Source organism: Natator depressus, chromosome 8 (assembly GCF_965152275.1).
Source record: "Natator depressus isolate rNatDep1 chromosome 8, rNatDep2.hap1, whole genome shotgun sequence".
Classification (NCBI taxonomy): Eukaryota; Metazoa; Chordata; order Testudines; family Cheloniidae; genus Natator; species Natator depressus.
Genome location: NC_134241.1, coordinates 102,546,662 through 102,565,726, shown reverse-complemented (window position 1 = coordinate 102,565,726; position 19,065 = coordinate 102,546,662). Strand labels below are relative to the sequence as shown.

General features: G+C 42.7%; 1 protein-coding gene across 7 annotated transcripts in view; it reads left to right on the top strand.

Annotated features, from left to right (window-relative positions):
- Positions 1 to 19,065, top strand: part of MAST2 (microtubule associated serine/threonine kinase 2) — a 379,580-nt gene that overhangs the window by 220,380 nt on the left and 140,135 nt on the right. Inside the window, exon 1 of one of the 7 annotated variants that reach the window (XM_074961830.1) lies at positions 10,900 to 11,111. The exons of the other annotated variants lie outside the window; for them this stretch is intronic. Within the exon in view, the coding sequence (XP_074817931.1) occupies positions 11,038 to 11,111 (74 nt within the window). The 5' untranslated portion in view covers positions 10,900 to 11,037. Of the gene's footprint in view, positions 1 to 10,899; positions 11,112 to 19,065 lie in introns of those variants that run through there. 7 annotated transcript variants of the gene reach the window in all.

Below are 19,065 nucleotides of genomic sequence, written 5' to 3'. Positions count from 1 at the left end.
TTCTTTGAAAGCCAAATAAATCATGAAGCCAATACCCATTTTCATGGACAAAGTCTATAGACATGTTAGGGCATGGATTCATAAAAGCTTTAATTATTAAACAAAAGTAACGTGCTTGCTGGTTTCATATTGCCGGAGCAAAGTGGTAACAAATAATGGTCAGATTTTGCACGCACACAGCACTTCCCTTCCCTTACTAAATACAATTGCCAGGATAATTTCCTTTCATTTAATCTGTTCATTTTTATTTTAACAAAACACGATAATAAAATTGACCTGGCTGCCTTTTTCTAAATGTTCTGTGTCATGACCCAACCTTCTTTACAGTGGCGCCGCTGCACCATTATAGATCAAAAGGCACAAGTTCACAAGATGTGGATAATAACTCTGTGGTAATATGTATCTTGTGAAATCACAGCAGTCATGGTAATTAATTTAATTTTATGAATTGCAAAATAAAACTTAAGTAATTTGTTACTGTGTAATTTAATGTGTGCCTTAGGCAATCTCGGTGTTCACACCATCCTTATTTTTTAAATGTCATGATGAAGTGACAGAACAATATATATACATAGCAGGAGGTAACTCTCAGAATATAATGAATTGAGGTTTAGTTTTGAATATCTAAAGGCTCATATATGGTTATTGTTAAATGCAAGGCATGATTTTGAAGTAAAATTGAGGTTCCATGTGTACACAATAGAAAATATTTTTTTTTGGGTGGGCTCCTTCAAACAGTTTTGATCTATTGTCCGTTGCAGTTAATTTAAATAATCAGACTCTCCATGGGCTGTACTTTTCTTGGCCCTGGTCTACATGAGGAGTTGAGGTCGAATTTAGCAGCGTTAAATCAATTTAACCCTGCACCTGTCCACACGACGAAGCCCTTTTTTCGACTTAAAGGGCTCTTAAAATCGATTTCCTTACTCCACCCCCGACAAGGGGATTAGCGCTGAAATCGGCCTTGCCGGGTCGAATTTGGGGTACTGTGGATGCAATTAGACGGTATTGGCCTCCGGGAGCTATCCCAGAGTGCTCTATTGTGACCGCTCTGGACAGGACTCTCAACTCAGATGCACTGGCCAGGTAGACAGGAAAAGGCCTGCAAACTTTTGAATTTCAATTTCCTGTTTGCATGGTCACCTGCAGCTTGCCACGCTGGCCAGAGCTCATCAGCAGAGGTTACCATGCAGAGCTCATCAGCAGAGGTGACCATGATGGAGTCCCAGAATCGCAAAAGAGCTCCAGCATGGACCGAACGGGAGGTATGGGATCTGATTGCTGTATGGGGAGAGGAATCCGTGCTATCAGACCTCCGTTCCAGTTTTCGAAATGCCAAAACATTTTTCAAAATCTCCCAGGGCATGAAGGACAGAGGGCATAACAGGGACCCGAAGCAATGAAACTTAAGGAGCTGAGGCAGGCCTACCAGAAAACCAGAGAGGCAAACGGCCGCTCTGGGTCAGAGCCCCAGACATGCCGCTTCTATGATGAGCTGCATGCCATTTTAGGGGGTTCAGCCACCACTACCCCAGCTGTGTTGTTTGACTCCTTCAGTGGAGATGGAGGCAACGTGGAAGCAGGTTTTGGGGACGAGGAAGATGATGATGATGTAGATAGCTCACAGCAAGCAAGTGGAGAAACCGGTTTTCTCGACAGCCAGGAACTGTTTCTCACCCTGGACCTGGAGGCAGTCCCCCCCGAACCCACCCAAGGCTGCCTCCTGGACCCGCCAGGTGGAGAAGTGACCTCTGGTGAGTGTACCTTTTAAAATACTATACATGGTTTAAAAGCAAGCTTTTTTAATGATTAATTTGCCCTGGCATTTGAGGCTCTCCTGGATGTACTCCCAAAGCCTTTGCAAAAGGTTTGTGGGGAGGGCAGCCTTACTCCGTCCACCATGGTAGGACACTTGACCACACTGGGCCAGTAACACGTACTCGGGAATCATTGTAGAACAAAGCATTGCAGTGTATGTTTGCTGGCATTCAAACAACATCCGTTCTTTATCTCTGTGTTATCCTCAGGAGAGTGATATCATTCATGGTCACCTGGTTGAAATAGGGTGCTTTTCTTAAGGGGACACTCAGAGGTGCCCGTTCCTTCTGGGCTGTTCGCCTGTGGCTGAACAGAAATGTTCCCCGCTGTTAGCCACGGGGAGGGGTGAGGGGCTACCCACGTGGAGGAGGGGGGGAGGCAAAATGCGACCTTGTAACGAAAGCACATGTGCTGTGTATGTAATGTTAACAGCAAGGTTTACCATGAAAGAGTGTACCCATTGCTGTAGAAAATGTCTTTTTAAATACCACTGTCCCTTTTTTTCTCTCCACCAGCTGCATTTGTTTCAAGGATTACAGGATCTTCTCCTTCCCAGAGGCTAGCGAAGATTAGAAGGCGAAAAAAACACACTCGTGATGAAATGTTCTCTGAGCTCATTGTGTCCTCCCACACTGACATAGCACAGACGAATGCGTGGAGGCAGACAATGTCAGAGTGCAGGAAAGCACAAAATGACCGTGAGGCGAGGTGGCGGGCTGAAGAGAGGGCTGAAGCTCAAATGTGGCGGCAGCGTGATGAGAGGAGGCAGGATTCAATGCTGAGGCTGCTGGAGGATCAAACTAATGCGCTCCAGCGTATGGTTGAGCTGCAGGAAAGGCAGCAGGAGCACAGACTGCCGCTGCAGCCCCTGTGTAACCAACCGCCCTCCTCCCCAAGTTCCATAGCCTCCTCACCCAGATGCCCAAGAACGCAGTGGGGGGGGCCTCAGGACACCCAGCAACTCCACCCCAGAGGATTGCCCAAGCAAGAAAAGGCTGGCATTCAATAAGTTTTAAAGTTTTAAACTTTTGAAGTGCTATGTGTCCTTGTCCTTCCCTCCTCCACCACCCCTTCCAGGCTACCTTGGCAGTTATCCCCCTATTTGTGTGATGAATGAATAAAGAATGCATGAATGTGAAGCAACAATGACTTTATTGCCTCTGCAAGTGGTGATCGAAGGGAGGAGGGGAGGGTGCTTAGCTTACAGGGAAGTAGAGTGAACCAAGGGGCGGGGGGTTTCATCAAGGAGAAACAAACAGAACTTTCACACCGTAGCCTGTCCAGTCATGAAACTGATCTTCAAAACTTCTCTGATGCGCACCGCGCCCTCCTGTGCTCTTCTAACCGCCCTGGTGTCAGGTTGCGCGTAACCAGCTGCCAGGCGATTTGCCTCAACCTCTCACCCCGCCATAAACGTCTCCCCCTTACTCTTTCAGATATTGTGGAGCGCACAGCAAGCAGTAATAACAGTGGGAATATTGGTTTCGCTGAGGTCTAACCAAGTCAGTAAACTGCGCCAGCGTGCTTTTAAACGTCCAAATGCACATTCTACCACCATTCTGCACTTGCTCAGCCTGTAGTTGAACAGCTCCTGACTACTGTTCAGGTTGCCTGTGTACGGCTCCATGAGCCATGGCATTAAGGGGTAGGCTGGGTCCCCAAGGATAACTATAGGCATTTCAACATCCCCAACGGTTATTTTCTGGTCTGGGAATAAAGTCCCATCCTGCAGCTTTTGAAACAGACCAGAGTTCCTGAAGATGCGAGCGTCATGTACCTTTCCCAGCCATCCCACGTTGATGTTGGTGAAACGTCCCTTGTGATCCACCAGTGCTTGCAGCACTATTGAGAAGTACCCTTTGCGGTTTATGTACTTGCCGGTGTGGTGCTCCGGTGCCAAGATAGGGATATGGGTTCCGTCTGTGGCCCCACCATAGTTAGGGAATCCCATTGCAGCAAAGTCATCCACTATGACCTGCACATTTCCCAGGGTCACTACCCTTGATATCAGCAGATCTTTGATTGCGTTGGCTACTTGCATCACAGCAGCCCCCACAGTAGATTTGCCCACTCCAAAGTGATTCCCGACTGACCGGTAGCTGTCTGGCGTTGCAAGCTTCCACAGGGCTATTGCCACTCGCTTCTCAACTGTGAGGGCTGCTCTCATCTTGGTATTCATGCGCTTCAGGGCAGGGGAAAGCAAGTCACAGAGTTCCATGAAAGTGCCCTTACGCGTGCCAAAGTTTCGCAGCCACTGGGAATCGTCCCAGACCCGCAACACTATGCGGTCCCACCAGTCTGTGCTTGTTTCCCGAGCCCAGAATTGGCGTTCTACCACATGAACCTGCCCCATTAACACCATGATGCCCGCATTGCCAGGGCCCGTGCTTTGAGAGAAGTCTGTGTCCATGTCCTCATCACTCGTCACCGCGCTGATGTTGCCTACTCGCCCGGTATCGCTTTGCCAGGTTCTGGTGCTGCATATACTGCTGGATAATGCGCGTGGTGTTTAATGTGCTCCTAATTGCCAAAGTGATCTGAGCGGGCTCCATGCTTGCCGTGGTATGGCGTCTGCACAGAAAAAAGGCGCGGAACGATTGTCTGCCGTTGCCCTGATGGAGGGAGGGGCGACTGACGACATGGCTTACAGGGAATTAAAATCAACAAAGGGGGTGGCTTTACATCAAGGAGAAACAAGAACAACTGTCACACAGAATGGCCCCCTCAAGGATTGAACTCAAAACCCTGGGGTTTAGCAGGCCAATGCTCAACCCACTAAGCTATTCCTCCCTCTTGTATTTCAGGCAGGACTTCACAGAGGGAAGGGGGATCAAATGAATACAAAACAAATCTGGTCTATTTCTTGTTTTGATCCACTCCATCTGTCTTTTACATCTTTGGGTGGCAGCAGACGGTGCAGAAGGGCTGCAAGCCATCCACATCTCTTGGCTGCTCAGCAGAAGATGGTACAATAGGACTGCTAGCCATCCTCATTTCCTGCCTGCCTGGCAAAAGATGGTAGAATAGGACTGCCTGCAGGACTAAAGAGAGTGACTTGGTCGAGTCACTCCTAATGCAGTCCCTGCGCCCATGTCTGCCCAGGCGCTCCTGACCGACGCGGCCAGGAGCACCTCAGACATGACGATGACGGCTACCAGTCCTATTGTACCATCTGCTGCCACAAGGCAATGGGTTGCTGCTGCTGTGTAGCAATGCAGTACTGCGTCTGCCAGCACCCAGGAGACATACGGTGACAGTGAGATGAGTGGGCTCCATGCTTGCTGTGGTATGGCGTCTGCACAGGTAACTCAGGAAAAAAGGCGCAAAACGATTGTCTGCCGTTGTTTTCACAGAGGGAGGGAGGGAAGGAGGGCCTGACGACATGTACCCAGAACCACGCGCGACAATGTTTTTTGCCCTATCAGGCATTGGGATCTCAACCCAGAATTCCAATGGGCAGTGGAGACTGTGGGAACTGTGGGATAGCTACCCACAGTGCAGCACTCCGGAAGTCTCGGTACGGTGGAAGCACTCCGCCGAGTTAATGCATTTAATGCACTTAGAGCATTTTGTGTGGGGACACACACAATCGACTATTTAAAAACGATTTCTGAAAAACCGACTTCTATAAATTCGACCTAATTTCGTAGTGTAGACATACCTTTGTTCCCCGTTTATATTCCATTGGGTGGTATTATAAGACAGGAAGACCAAAACCAAGGGATTTTAGCCATTTAGGAAATACACAATCTCCAAGAAATTCATTGCCTGGAGTGTTGTTGTTCTTAGGAAATTAAGTGAGTTTACAGTAGAAATGAAAGTAAGAAACAGTTCCAAGCCTTTTTGTGCATTCTTGGTATGCATATGTGATGTAATCAAAAAATCTCCTTTTTTCATGTAACCTTTAATGCAACGTTGTTACCATGGTGCTTAAGTCATTAGGAAGAGATGGGTTCTTTATTACTAAGATTGCAACTAGCTTCCTTTATAAAGCCATTGTTTACCACCTTATGACTTTGGAATATTATTTTGGCTTGAAAACTGCCATATTTACTTTCTTATTCAGAACAAGAATATTTCTGTAAAGTTTGAAGAAAATTGTTAAAATTATTTTTGAAATACAGTTCATTAAAATAATTACTGTCATTTCAAATTTTGACTTTTGGCTAATCTTTATATTCCTCTGGATCAAAGATGGATTGTTGCTACCACGTCAAACTTTCCAAGGAGTTAAATCTCCTTTAAAACTCAAGTTCTGTCTTTATTTGAAGACAATAGTTTTAACTTAAGCAGAGTGACTGATGATTTTTGTTGTGACCAATTTGGGGCCCAGTCCTGGTCCCATAGGGAATATTGGAGGTGGCTTTTATAGAAAAAACAGAGAAAGATTGGTTTCGATATGGGTTATTGACCCAATCATACTTTTATTGATCGTCAAAGGGAGTTTTTTGCCATTGACTTTGGTGTGATTAAGATCAGGCCCCGAGTGTGAAATTCCTATCCAGACTCTGGCCCTTCGGTACCCAGTAAAAGGGCTGCAGCAGCACTGCGGTCTTAAAAGTGCCAGATCTGTCCAGGGAAGAATTTCCCCCAGCACAAGAACTGAGGAAGCAAACTCGGATTCCTTCACAAGCCCTGGTATTGTTTGCTTGGGGGTGGTGGGAGTAGGTGTGGGGCCACAGCATGCAGCGATTCAGAGCAGCCTAGAAAGGCTGCTGTAATGGCGGTCCAAGTTAGACTGGGTACAGCTGCAGCCCCTGGAGCAAACCAGAGCAACTCAGGAATGCCCAAAGTGTAACTCTCTGCCCCGGGCTGCAAATTTTTTGCTATTCCTCTTCGAACTTGTCTTTACTGCAATAACTTGAGTTAGTATACTGTAGTTACTCCACTGACAGCACTGAAATAAGTCATACAGAATTATTTGATTACCTGCACAGAGTGGTTGGGTTAGCAGCTGATGATTAGGAGCTGCTGCAGCCCAATTGCATTATTAGTATGAGCATCAGCAGCACTAGCTAGCTGTAGCTTAAAACACCACTTAACTTGAGCTAGAGACTTGTGTGTGGATGTTTGGTGGAGCTAACAATGCAGTGAAGACCACACAGAATCTAACCCTTTGTAATTTTATGAACCTGCTGTTCTGTATTGTCTGGTTCTGTAGCTGACAGGTAGAGGTCTGTGATGTTAGAGCTGTAGGATAAGGTTGTCAGTCCCAGTTGTGCAGATATTTTCAGTTTCTGATGTAGACAGTAGCTGTTCCATAATTAAAATCATTTTAATCTCCATTTGTAGTGCAGAAAAAAATTAAGGTTAAATGTGAGTTACAACAGAAGCGCATTCTTGAAAATTTGAATAATATATATATATTTTTTTACTTTAAAAAGATTTTAAAATATCACCATTTAAAATTTTTTATCAAGTGCCTAAGGTTTCTTTTGTTCCCTCCATCATCTCCATAAAAACATTGCATCACAAAATTAAAACCATAAGCAGATTGTACAGGCTATCCCAAGACAGGCTTACAATTTCGTTTATTCTGTTTAGTGCTTATGTTCAGTACCATAATGGTATGTGTTTAATAAAAGCTGATACTTTAGATTAGATTTTGACATTGACATGTGCAACGGGGACTTTTCAAATGCAGTAATAGTAAATTGTTTAAGAAGTTCTGTTCTTTGACAAGTGTACAATATTTACAACTGTTGAAGCTAATGTATTCGACAATGACCCCTCTTGGTGACACACAGTTTCAACAAACAAAGCAAAGACTTTACGGTTAGGTACTGCTGATATATATCTTCACTGATGGATCCTTCCCACAACCGTTTCAAAGCTATTCAGTGTGTAAGAGTGACCACACTGGGTCAGACCAATGGTCCACCTAGCTCAGTATCCTATCTTCTAACAGTGTCCAGTGCCAGATGTTTGAGGGAATGAACAGAACAGGACAGTCGTCTAGTGGTCCATCCCCTGTTGTCCAGTCCCAACATCTGGCAGTTGGAGGCTTACGGAAACTCAGAATATGAGGTTGCGTTCCTGACCATCTTGGCTAATAGGCATTGATGGACCCATCCTTGATGAAATTATCTAATTCTTTTTTGAACTCAGTTATAATTCTGGCCTTCACAACATCCCCTGACAATGAATTCCACAGGCTGCATGTACATTATGTGAAGAAGTACTTTCTTAGTTTGTTTTAAATCTGTTCCTGGTGCTTGTGTTATGTGAAGGGGTAATTAACACTTCCTTATTCACTTTTTCCACACCATTTTATAGATCTCTATCATATCCCCCCTTAACGGTCTCTTTTCCAAGTTGAACAGTCCCTGTCTTTTTAATCTCTCTGCATATGGAAGGTGTTCCATACCCCTAATAATTTTTGTTGCCATTCTCTGTACCTTTTTCAATTCTAATATATCTTTTTTGATATGGGACGACCAGAACTGCATGCAGTATTCCAGGTGTGGGCTTACCATGGATTTATATGGTGTCATCGTGAAATTTTCTGCCTGTCTTATCCCTTTTGTAATGGTTCCTAACATTCTGTTAGCTATGGGTATTAGTTTTACACCTTCAGTAGCTTAGCTTCCTAGCTATGGACACTCAAGGCATTGTTTTTTGTTGTAGTGTATCAATACTGTTACCTTAAAAGAAAAGAGATAATGAATTTAAATCAGTTCACAGTAAGCAAAAGACTTATATATGCTCTTCCTTGAGAATGGTGCTGTTAGTGTAAACTAATAGAAAAGATATATAACATTATCAATTTTTGTAAAACTATTTATACACATGGACTGGTATTTGAAGTTGACTGGTATAACTCAACAATGTGATGCAGCTGTGCAAAAAGACTAATATGATTCTGGGGTGTATTTACAGAAGTGTCGTATAAGTCTACTTGGCACTGGTGAGCCCTCAGCTGGAACACTGTGTCCAGTTCTGGGTGTCATACTTTAGGAAAGATATAGACAAATTGGAGAGAGTCCAGAGGAGAGCAACAAAAATGATCTAAGGGTTAGAAAATCTGACCTGTGAGGAAAGTTTAAAAAACTGGTCATGTTTAGTCTTGAGAAAAGATTAAAAGGGGACCTGATAAGTCTTTAGGTATGTTAAGGGCTGTTACAAAAAGGACTATAATCAGTTCTCCATGCCACTGAAGATAGGACAAGAAGTAATGGGCTTCATCTGCAACAAGGGAGATTTAAAGTGCATAGTAGGAAAAACTTTTTAACTATAAGGGTAGTTAAGCTCTGGAGCAGGCTTCCACAGGAGATTGTGAAAGCCCCATAATTGGAAGTTTACAAAAACAGGTTGTACAAACGTCTATCAGGGATGGTATAGGCTTATGTGGTCCTGCCACAGTGTAGGCGGCTGGACTCGATGCCTTTTTGAGGTGCTTTCTATCCCTACATTTCTATGATTCTATGATTTATGCATGTGGATTGATATTTGAAGTTGATCAGTATGTTCTTAATGAGAATGTGAGAATTAGTATGTTCAAGAGCACATATTCACACGAGTTGAGTAAAATATAGGTTATGTTCTAACTTCCCTTTGTGATAGCAAACTCAAAGTTCTTTGAAGCTTATTTTGGTGATACAAAAGTGTAAAAGCCCTAAAGGGATGATTGTTAAACACAAATTTGGCTGCAGAATCACACAGTCCTTTTTGGAGCATGGGTGTCTAATGTATTTCTACTGAATCAGGCGGAATCATCACTGAATCATTTCTGCTGCGCAGGGATGGTGTCCCTAGCCTCTGTTTGCCAGAAGCTGGGCATGGGCGACAGGGGCTGGATCACTTGATGATTCCCTGGTCTGTTCATTCCCTATGGGGCACCTGGCACTGGCCACTGTCGGCAGACAGGATACTGGGCAAGATGGACCTTTGGTCTGACCCAATGTGGTTGTTCTTATGTTCTTAAGATACTTGGCAAATATATACATTTTAAAAATGTATTTTATGGAACATATGGATAATCCTGCAATTTTTCCACATGATTGCATGCAAAACAAAAGAGAGGTATATTGTTATGTTCTGGGATTCTTTTCCTCCCAGATACTTAAGTACCCTTTTTAAAGCATGTGGGGTGGATTAAAGGAATGGGAAATGCCAGGTGTTGTCATTTTTTTTATGCATGTGAAGAGTCACTCGGAAACAACTGGAGTATATCAGACGTCATTAGCTTCAAGATGTGATGACAAATCTTCAACAGAAACTCCTAAAATGAATACAGATCACATAGCAGAATTTTAAAAAAATTACAGTATCAAAGATCAGGGTTTTTTAACCCCTGGAAAATACAAAAACAAGATAAGCTTGTGGTTTTTTGGGAGAAAATGAACTGGTGGCTGATTTGACAGAGTGGGCTAAGAAACTGCTAAAGTGCTGTATTCATTAACAATTTTGTACAGTCAAAATTTAGCCAATCAAGCAATGTTAGGCACCAGGTGATATGATCCAGGAGTTTTTATTTATTAATGACTTACTAGTATCTTCAAAGAAAAAAATACACATCTCCGCATGAAAACAAGATATGAAATGAAACTGGTCTGTTTACATATCATTCACTTCCTATTGCAACCAAATAAAAATTATGAACTGTACTTCTTGAATTTGAACTTGATAAGTTTATATTTTGCTGGTGTTTAAATCCACTTTTAATCTTTAAATTAAAGACAGAAATGTGATTTTTAGAAACAACCACCACCACCCTGTGCCTCATTTATGACTTTGAGATTAAAAGCATATAAGTTAAAAACAGGTTAGGCAAGAAACTGCACTCTGCACATAGACAGCTTAAACACACTGTATCTTGTTATTGAAGAACAAGAATACAGCCCCAATTATGGTTTTGCTTGCAATTCTTTGACTGTAATTGGATGAATATGAGGAGATCTGGGCACAAAGAATTTGTTTTATGTATAAAACAGACTCCAGATTTAAAGTGGTGTTTTATTAGGAAGGGAATAAACATCTCATTTTTTTTACTGCCACCTTTAGTAAAGAGAGAGAGGCGGGCATGGATGGAATCAATAGAAAACAGTCACTGACACCAGCAGCAATATGCCTGCCTGCCTGCCTTGCGTTAATGGAACAGCTTGCAAGGTCTATAGGGAATTTGCATCGGCTCTGTCACTGGTATTTATTTGGTTTCTTATTTATTGCTAGTGGCTTGATTGTGCTGTATTTTCCCAGCAATGAAAGCTTTTAAAGATCATGTCTGACTCCTTCTGGACAGTGCTGTCCAATTTCTCTCTGCCTGCCACCAGCATGCTGAGACGATCCAAAAGGTAATTGGAGGATTTTGCAAGTAAATCTTACAATATTTTTCTGAGCTGTTTGATTAATATTGTTTTGGCTTTTTTAAGGATCACAGCTGATGTACCGGAAATATGTCTTGGTATGTAGGCTTTGTTAATGGGGTTTTGTAACAGCACACCCTGCAAAGATTATATTGTATAGACCTACTGTTAATTATTTTATTGCGGAATGTTTTATTACAGATTTATTATTCCTTACTTTCTCGTTAGATAGTGCATGACCAGGGGGGTGTACCCACCAAATATTTGGTTACTAGATATAAGTATGAGAGAGTAAGCTTCATCAGTATTCAAGGTATTCGTACAGTGTGGCAGTGATAGAAGCTGAAAAAGCCAGTGTTACTTAGAAAATTATTTTGACTTTTAGTGCTTAGCTTAAAGAGAAAAGTATAACCTTGAACTTCAAGCTTTTATTGAAATCTGCAGTAACCTTTGCCATAGGAGAGACTTAAATATGTTAGTTAATGGACTCAATCTTTTAACTCATATTTTTCTTTGGATTTTAAATTAAGCACATCTATGTGTGAGAACTGGTAGAGGGTGGCAGCCCTAATGCTAAATTGACAAACTGCAGAGTTTGTCTCAGTATCGGGAAGTAATATTTTTCTTATCAAAATGGTATTGCTCATAACCTGTTCTGCAGAGCAGAAACATAAATAGCTTCAAAAATTGTGTGGGAGAAAAGCAAGACTGAGTTCCAATAATAATTTCTGATGTTATATATATACCGCTTCTTGGTATATTGTTAACCCTGACTAAACCACTATGTTAGGGTCTATGAGTAGACCTTCCACAGTAGGTGTTGTTGCATAGTTTGTAACAGTGGATATGTCAGCAAAGTGCTTTGCCAATGAAGTTCAAAAACTATATAGAGAGCTCATTTATAATCTTTGTCTTGCTTCTAAAGTGGGTTTCATGCAAAGAAGGTCAAAGAGATACTTATACCACTGATTTTTGTATTGCTAAAAGTCAACTCTGTAAAGGCCTATATCAATGGGTGATGGAAGAAGTGTCGTTTCTCATCCTAAATGCATCTCTCTCTCTGTCTGCTTGCCTCTCAGATCTAGAGCAGATCTATTGCCTGGAACAACATTTCATAGGTACCTTTTGTCTTTTGTAGTTTAAATTTCAGCAAAATTATCTTACATGTTGACTTAATTATTAGAAATTTTGCCTCTGGCAAAACCAGATTCTTTATAGAAAATTTAATTCAGATATAAATTTTACAGATTAATATCACAAATGGATGAAAGTTGGAAACAATATTACTGTTTAAATTGTTTACTTACCTGCACTATTTTCTGAACTTTTGTATTCTGAACCTCGCTCAGTGTTTTAGAGAATCTCTCTCACACTTACTAGGACATTACTGTGATTTCTTTCCATTAGTGTTTAGCAAAAGCTCAAAATATATATGATTTACATTCAAAGAAATCGTTTGCAATATGTTTGCATGGAAAATATAAAGGTATTTGTTTTTGGTTTTTTTTTCACATTTAGTGTTTGACTGAGATCCCAGGGGAGCCACACTGAGGTTAGTCAATTAGGGCGAACTACAACGAATGGTGCAGACAATCCCCAAAGCTGGTGGATATTCTAATACTTAGATTTACTAAGCCAGTACCAAATAGCTGCTACAATACCTTCTTGGTTGCACAGAAGCCAAAACACAGTTCCCTTATAGCAATCCAGCCTTGGGCTTCCACACGGTCACCCATGTCAAATATGATGATTACTGAAAATCTTATTCATCGTATAAGAAAGTTCTACCAATCCCAAAGAATCAGACACATTACCACCCAAGTTAACGAATAGTTCAGCTCTTACCTAAATACACACAGCTAAATCTTATTAACTAAACTAAAATTTATTTAAAAAGAAAAGAGAGTGAGTATTGGTTAAAAGATCAGTATACATACAGACATGAATACAGTTCTGAGATCAGTTTCATAGTGGACATGGTAATCTTTGGAGTCGCAAAGAGTTCTTAGAATTAGTCCATAGATTCAATCCCATGTTCATATTCAGGGTGATCCAGGTGGCACTGGAGATCTCAGTCTTATGACTTAAGCTTCTCCTGCATAAAACACCAAGCAGATCTGAGATAAAAAGGATCAGGACCCAAGGGTTTTTTATACAGTTCCAGGCCTTCTCATGATGGTCTAGATCAGGGGTGGGCAAACTTTTTGGCCTGAGGGCCACATCGGGGTTGCAAAACTGTATGGAGGGCCAGGTAGGGAAGGCTGTACCTACCCAAACAGCCTGGCTCCCTCCCCCCCCCATCTGCCCCCTCCCCGCTCCTTGTCCCCTGACTACCCCTCCCCTGGGATCCCCCCCCTAACCCCCCCCCCCAGGACCCCCACCTCCTAACCAACCCCCCCTGCTCCCTGTCCCCTGACTTCCCCGACCCCATCCACACCCCCGCCCCCTGAGAGGCCGCCCCCCCCAGGACTACGATGCCTATCGAACCTCCCCTGTTCCCCCTCCCCTGACACCCCCCCCCAAATCTCCACCCCATCCAACTTTCCCCTACTCCCTGTCCTCTGACAGGCCCCCCAGGACTCCCACGGCTATTGCTATCAAACCGCCCCCTGCTCCCCCTCCCTTGACCACCCCCCCACCGCCCCCCAGAACCTCCACCCCATCCAACTGCTTCCTGTCCATGACTGTCCCCCGGGACCTCCTGCCCCTTATCTAACCCCACTCCCCGCCCCCTTACCATCCTGCTCAGAGCAGCAGGACTGGTTTATTGGAAAGCCTGGGAGGTGGGCAGGCACAAGCCGCTCTGCCCGCTTGGGGGCGTGGTTGTGGGGGAGAGGGGACGGCAGGGGCTAGCCTCCCCAGCCGGGAGCTCAAGGGCCAGGTACGATGGTCCTGTGGGCCATAGTTTGCCCACCTCTGGTCTAGATAATTCTTAGTCCTGCCTTGAGTGCAGTGGACTGGACTAGATGACCTCTGGAGGTCCCTTCCAGTTCTGTGATTCTATGGCAGCTCAGAGTCCTTAGGCGAACAATAGGCAATCATCGAGACTTTGAAGTAGACCCATTTCCTCAGCATCACCAGTATTTAGCTACATGGATTACCATAAGGCAATTGCCTGTTTTCCACCATTCTCAGGTGATTTGCTATACATTTCAAAGAGAGATCAATATAGTGATATCACTATATTTACAAAAAGAAAAGGAGTACTTGTGGCACCTTAGAGACTAACAAATTTATTTGAGCATAAGCTTTCGTGAGCTACAGCTCACTTCATTTAAATGTTAAGATCTCGTTTTGATCTCTGAATTAACAGAATACAGCATAGACAGGAGCAATTTGATTATATTTTTAACCTCTAACAATATATTTGTAAACACACAAAACCACAAACATTATCTACCAGTATGTCCCTAAAGGTTGAATTTGGGTCATTTATCCTGCAAGATGTTTAACCTTTTCTGGCTGTGTGTCACAGTGTTTCAAATTTTAAATTTAGTCTTAAGATCTGAAAGTTGGATAGTTACTAACAAGTTTTCAAATGCAATATTTTCTCAGAAAATTTCAGTTCAAACAAAAATTTGTGATAGCAGATATTTATTAATATTTAAGTCCAAAGGGAGTTTTATAGTGTATAAATGGATTTCTATATCTATGGCACATATCTGTGGAGACAGAGATTACTTTTTTTCCATTTAACTATATAATATTATGTGATACAGGAGAGCCAGGGAGCAGTGGGAGAGTGCTAGAGGGGAAATATGTAAGCTCAAGGCTAATTAAGGTGTGGTTCCCTGTAGACTAGGGAAGGTGGCTACAGGTTAATTGGAGCACCTGCAGTCAATTAAGGCCCTGTTAGGAACCTAATAAAACCCCCTGCTTCAGGCAGACGGAGGAAGGGGAGAAGACTGGATCTTGGAGGTGTGCTGTGAGACATGGAAAATCAGAGAACTGAAGTAAGGGGGACCCTGCCCAGTAGGGGAGGGAGACTCCCTTCCCCAGCATTTAAGGACTGCAGGTACCCCACCCAAGGGGGAAGAGGGTAAGAACCTGCAGGGGTTGAGAGGGGCTGTGGCTCAGAGTGAGGAGCAAACCCAGACGCCTCCCCTGCTTCCCTCCTTTACCACCTTCCTGGGCCACTAGCGGGGCCATCGACGCCCCAAGAACAGGGGCAAGGGGTGGCATCTTAGCTCCCCGCCAAGAAAAGCTCAGGACCCACCAAACTAACATCAGCCATCTTGTTACAATTAGTAGTTAGATTTTCCAAAATGAGCAACTGGCTGCTTCAGGCTTCATAGCATATAGACAAGCTGCGTCAAGTCATGACTGTCTCCAGTCATCATTTGATATCAAGTACTTCAGCATGTGTGACAAATTTTGCTTGGAACATCACCTTTTTCCTTTCTGTTGGTGTCTTGCCAGACTTTTAGAGTAATTTCTTATGGGAGGAGGAAAGGAAGCTTGAATTTGTGTTGTGTGGATTATAATACATTGGCTACCTCAAGTGACATAATTTTTATATTGTGATTCTCACTAAGGCCTTGATCCTACAAACACACAGATAATTTTCCTCAGGGTGAGTATCCCCCACTGGCTTCAGTATATACATTTAGTGTATACTACATAGGGCTGCAGCTTTATCACCATGTGGAAAAAGTCATGGATACCATGTTTTTTCTGTTTGTCTGTGACTTCCTGCAGGAAGGTTCTAGGTAGGTTGCTGGCCTGGGGAGGTGGGTGTTGGAGATCAAGCCTTCCCCACGTTCACCCAGATGTGGGTCACTCAAATTTGGCCCAGCTGTCCTGTTTTCTCTCCCTCATGATGGAGGGGCAGCAGGGCCAAATATGAGCAGCGCTGCGACCCCATGTGCTAGATCTCAATGTCCAGAGCAGGCAGCCAGGCCCTGCCCTGCAGGACACAGGAGCCAATGCTGCTTGTGATAAAGTTGAGTACAGGATGGGATCACTCTTCACCCATGGGCCTAGCCCTGGTGGTACAGGTGTCCTGCCTGTGGCCACGGTTATGTGGAGTGGGTTGGCTCTCAATCCCCAGGCCCAGCCTCGTGGCACAGGAGCTGCCCATGACCAGGGTGAGTGCGAGATGAGCTTGGTCTCCAGCTAGCCCTCTCCTTCTGTGGCCCAGATTAGAGCAGGGGTGCCAGGTTGGAGGGTGCAGCTGTGGGTGGTTGGTGCCCCCTCATTTGTCAGGGCATTTTTCATCAAAAATCACAGAGCCATCACCAAACTTGTGATTTTTACTAAATTTACCAAGACTGCTTTGTGCTTTTTTGATAAAAAGTGCTGTGACAAATCTGCAGGCCTAATAATACATAAATACACACACACAAAGACTTCAGTTGGATCTCTTGTGGTAATTAGCCCTGCAAATTTACTCTGATTGTAAGCTCAACTGTAAAAACTGTGAGGAGGCTTATAAAGTGTCACAGTAACTGAAAACAATAAATGTTGATGGGAAAAGGTGCAAAATGGCAACAGAGACTGAATTAGTCCAAACAAAAAGGCTTCCTGATATGATTCAAGGATTGTGTTAAGATCATGTCTGGTAATTTAAAGAAGTATGGGAGTGGAAATTAAGGGACCAAAATTGGTGTGTTGGAAAATTAGACCTAACTGGTGAACAAAATAATGAGGGGATGGGAAATTTGGGGGAAAATATGGATAGATGGAAGTGAGTGCAACAGTTGCTGACTGAAAGGGGAAGAAGCTTCACCATCATGGCTGCCACGCCACCGTCTCCTGGGATTCAACGTGATGTCATTGTGCCGCCTTTGTCCTAACCCTCAGAGGTGTCCAGCAGCGAGGTCGTAAGTGAGAGTCAACACCAGAGACAGAAGCTGCATTTTCTCCCTTTGCTGTTATTTACTCTCCCTTCTTGTGAGTGTCTTGTTTGGTCTTCTCGGAAATGGGATCAGACTTTAACAACAACAGCAATAACAAGTCAGCTAACTTCGTGCTATTTCCCAAAAAGGACAGTTATTACCACATTTAATACCATCTAACAGACTGTCAGATGGGATTTTTTCTTTCTAAAGACACTCTACAAGGGAAAAGGAACAAGGGATGTTAAAATGAAAATCTTACTTAATTTAAATTTCAAATGCTTTAACTGTTTTTCATTCTTTTCTGTATCTTTAATAAAAGGTTACAAGAATTTTAGTAGTGTGTTTGCCATGGTACTAAGCAGACGGAGGTCTCTATGTACCAAACCCCAACTTTGTTTAAAGCTGTTTAATGTTGGACAGTGACAGAATTGTGTGAATGCCTTTGGCTCTTTGGCCCATATATTCCATCAAAATTAATACAATAGATTACTCACAAAAGTAAAGTTAAATACATACCTAAGTGTTTGCTGGATCAAGGCTTCAGTATTTAGCAGTTACTTGTGTGTGAGTGTTCTCAGAATCATGGCCTTTGTAGCCTTTGAGAACACAGCTGCAATTTTATTAATTTCCATAAATATAAAACTAAACTTTGTTCCCCTTTCAAAATGTCACGTTTAGCACATTTTCTTCAAGAAAGTTGTTCCTTTTAAAATTCTAATAGCATTTCTATATCATGAAGGAAGAGAAAATTCTGCCATATCAAACCTAGGCAAACATTAATAAAAACTTGTCAGAAGTTTCTTCTGATTTTTCAGTTAATAAAAGAACATACTATAACATGCTGTGCAATTCTTTTAGGCTTGCAACAACTTGTATGTTCTTAACCCTGTACTTTTCCATCCTATATTTCCCCTTGGTTTTCTGCCAAGACTGACTTACTGTTGGTAATTAAGCTATCATCATATTGCAGACTCCTTTACTATTGTGCCTTCTGATGCGTACCCAAAATGTTACTGAGGGCTTCCTTCCCATTCAGGCTTTCCTACGTTAGGAGGCAAATGCTCTGAAGAGTTACTCCATTTCCTTGCCACAGTATGGTTAGATGAACTCTCTTGTCCTGCTGGTACAATTCTCAGTACAGCTGCTGATACCTTAAAAGCAAACCGTCTGTTCGTTCAGTCATAGAAGCTGAATATTTTTTTCTTGAGCATATTCCCAAAGGGGTAGAGAATGTGAAGAACAAACTGTAAATGTACATGTACTTGCCTCTTTGGAAAAGAAAATGATAAACATAAATCAGTTTCACCTGCCAAAGGCAGTATTATATAAGAGAGAGTGTATATGTTTATACATATAAATAATTATGATTGAAAAGATTAAACATGAAATTATGAGAATTTCTTGCTTAAAAGGTCATTTGGATCCTTATTCGGTAACCAACTGTATTGATAAATTACCCCTTTAAAAAGTATTGTGGGGAAGGTAAAGCAAATCAATTCTGACATATTTGAATTTCATTACACTTTAAAAGTTCTTTGATATCCAGCAGCTTCTGGTTTGATTTATCCTTAATTCACACTCAAAATTTGCTGCGTTTCATTTAAATTTTTTGTTTAAATCGGTGCAAAAGGCTGTGTGGACACATGTATTTTTATTTTTGAGTGACTTGTTTCAGGTTAGTTTAAGCCCGAATCTAATTGCATTTGAGTTTGTCTACACAAAAAAATTGCACTGCTTTAATCTATGGTGTGAATTTAATTTGATTTAATTGAACTGGTGCAAACCCTTCTGTGAACACTCTTAAACCAAAATAGCTGTATTTTATTGACTTAGGCTTGTCTACACTTGAGTCTATGTCTACATTAGAAACTTCAAAGTGCTGCCGTGGCAGCGCTTTGAAGTGTGAATGTGGTCACGCGCGAGCGCTGGGAGACCCAGTGCTCCTGATAATCCACCTCCACGAAGGGAATAGCTCCGATCGCTGGGAGCGTGGCTTCCAGCACTCGGAGCCTGTCCACACTAGCGTTTTAAAGCACTCAGACTTGCTGCGGTCAGGGGGGTTATTTTTCACACCCCTGAGCCAGCACATTAGAGTGCTATAA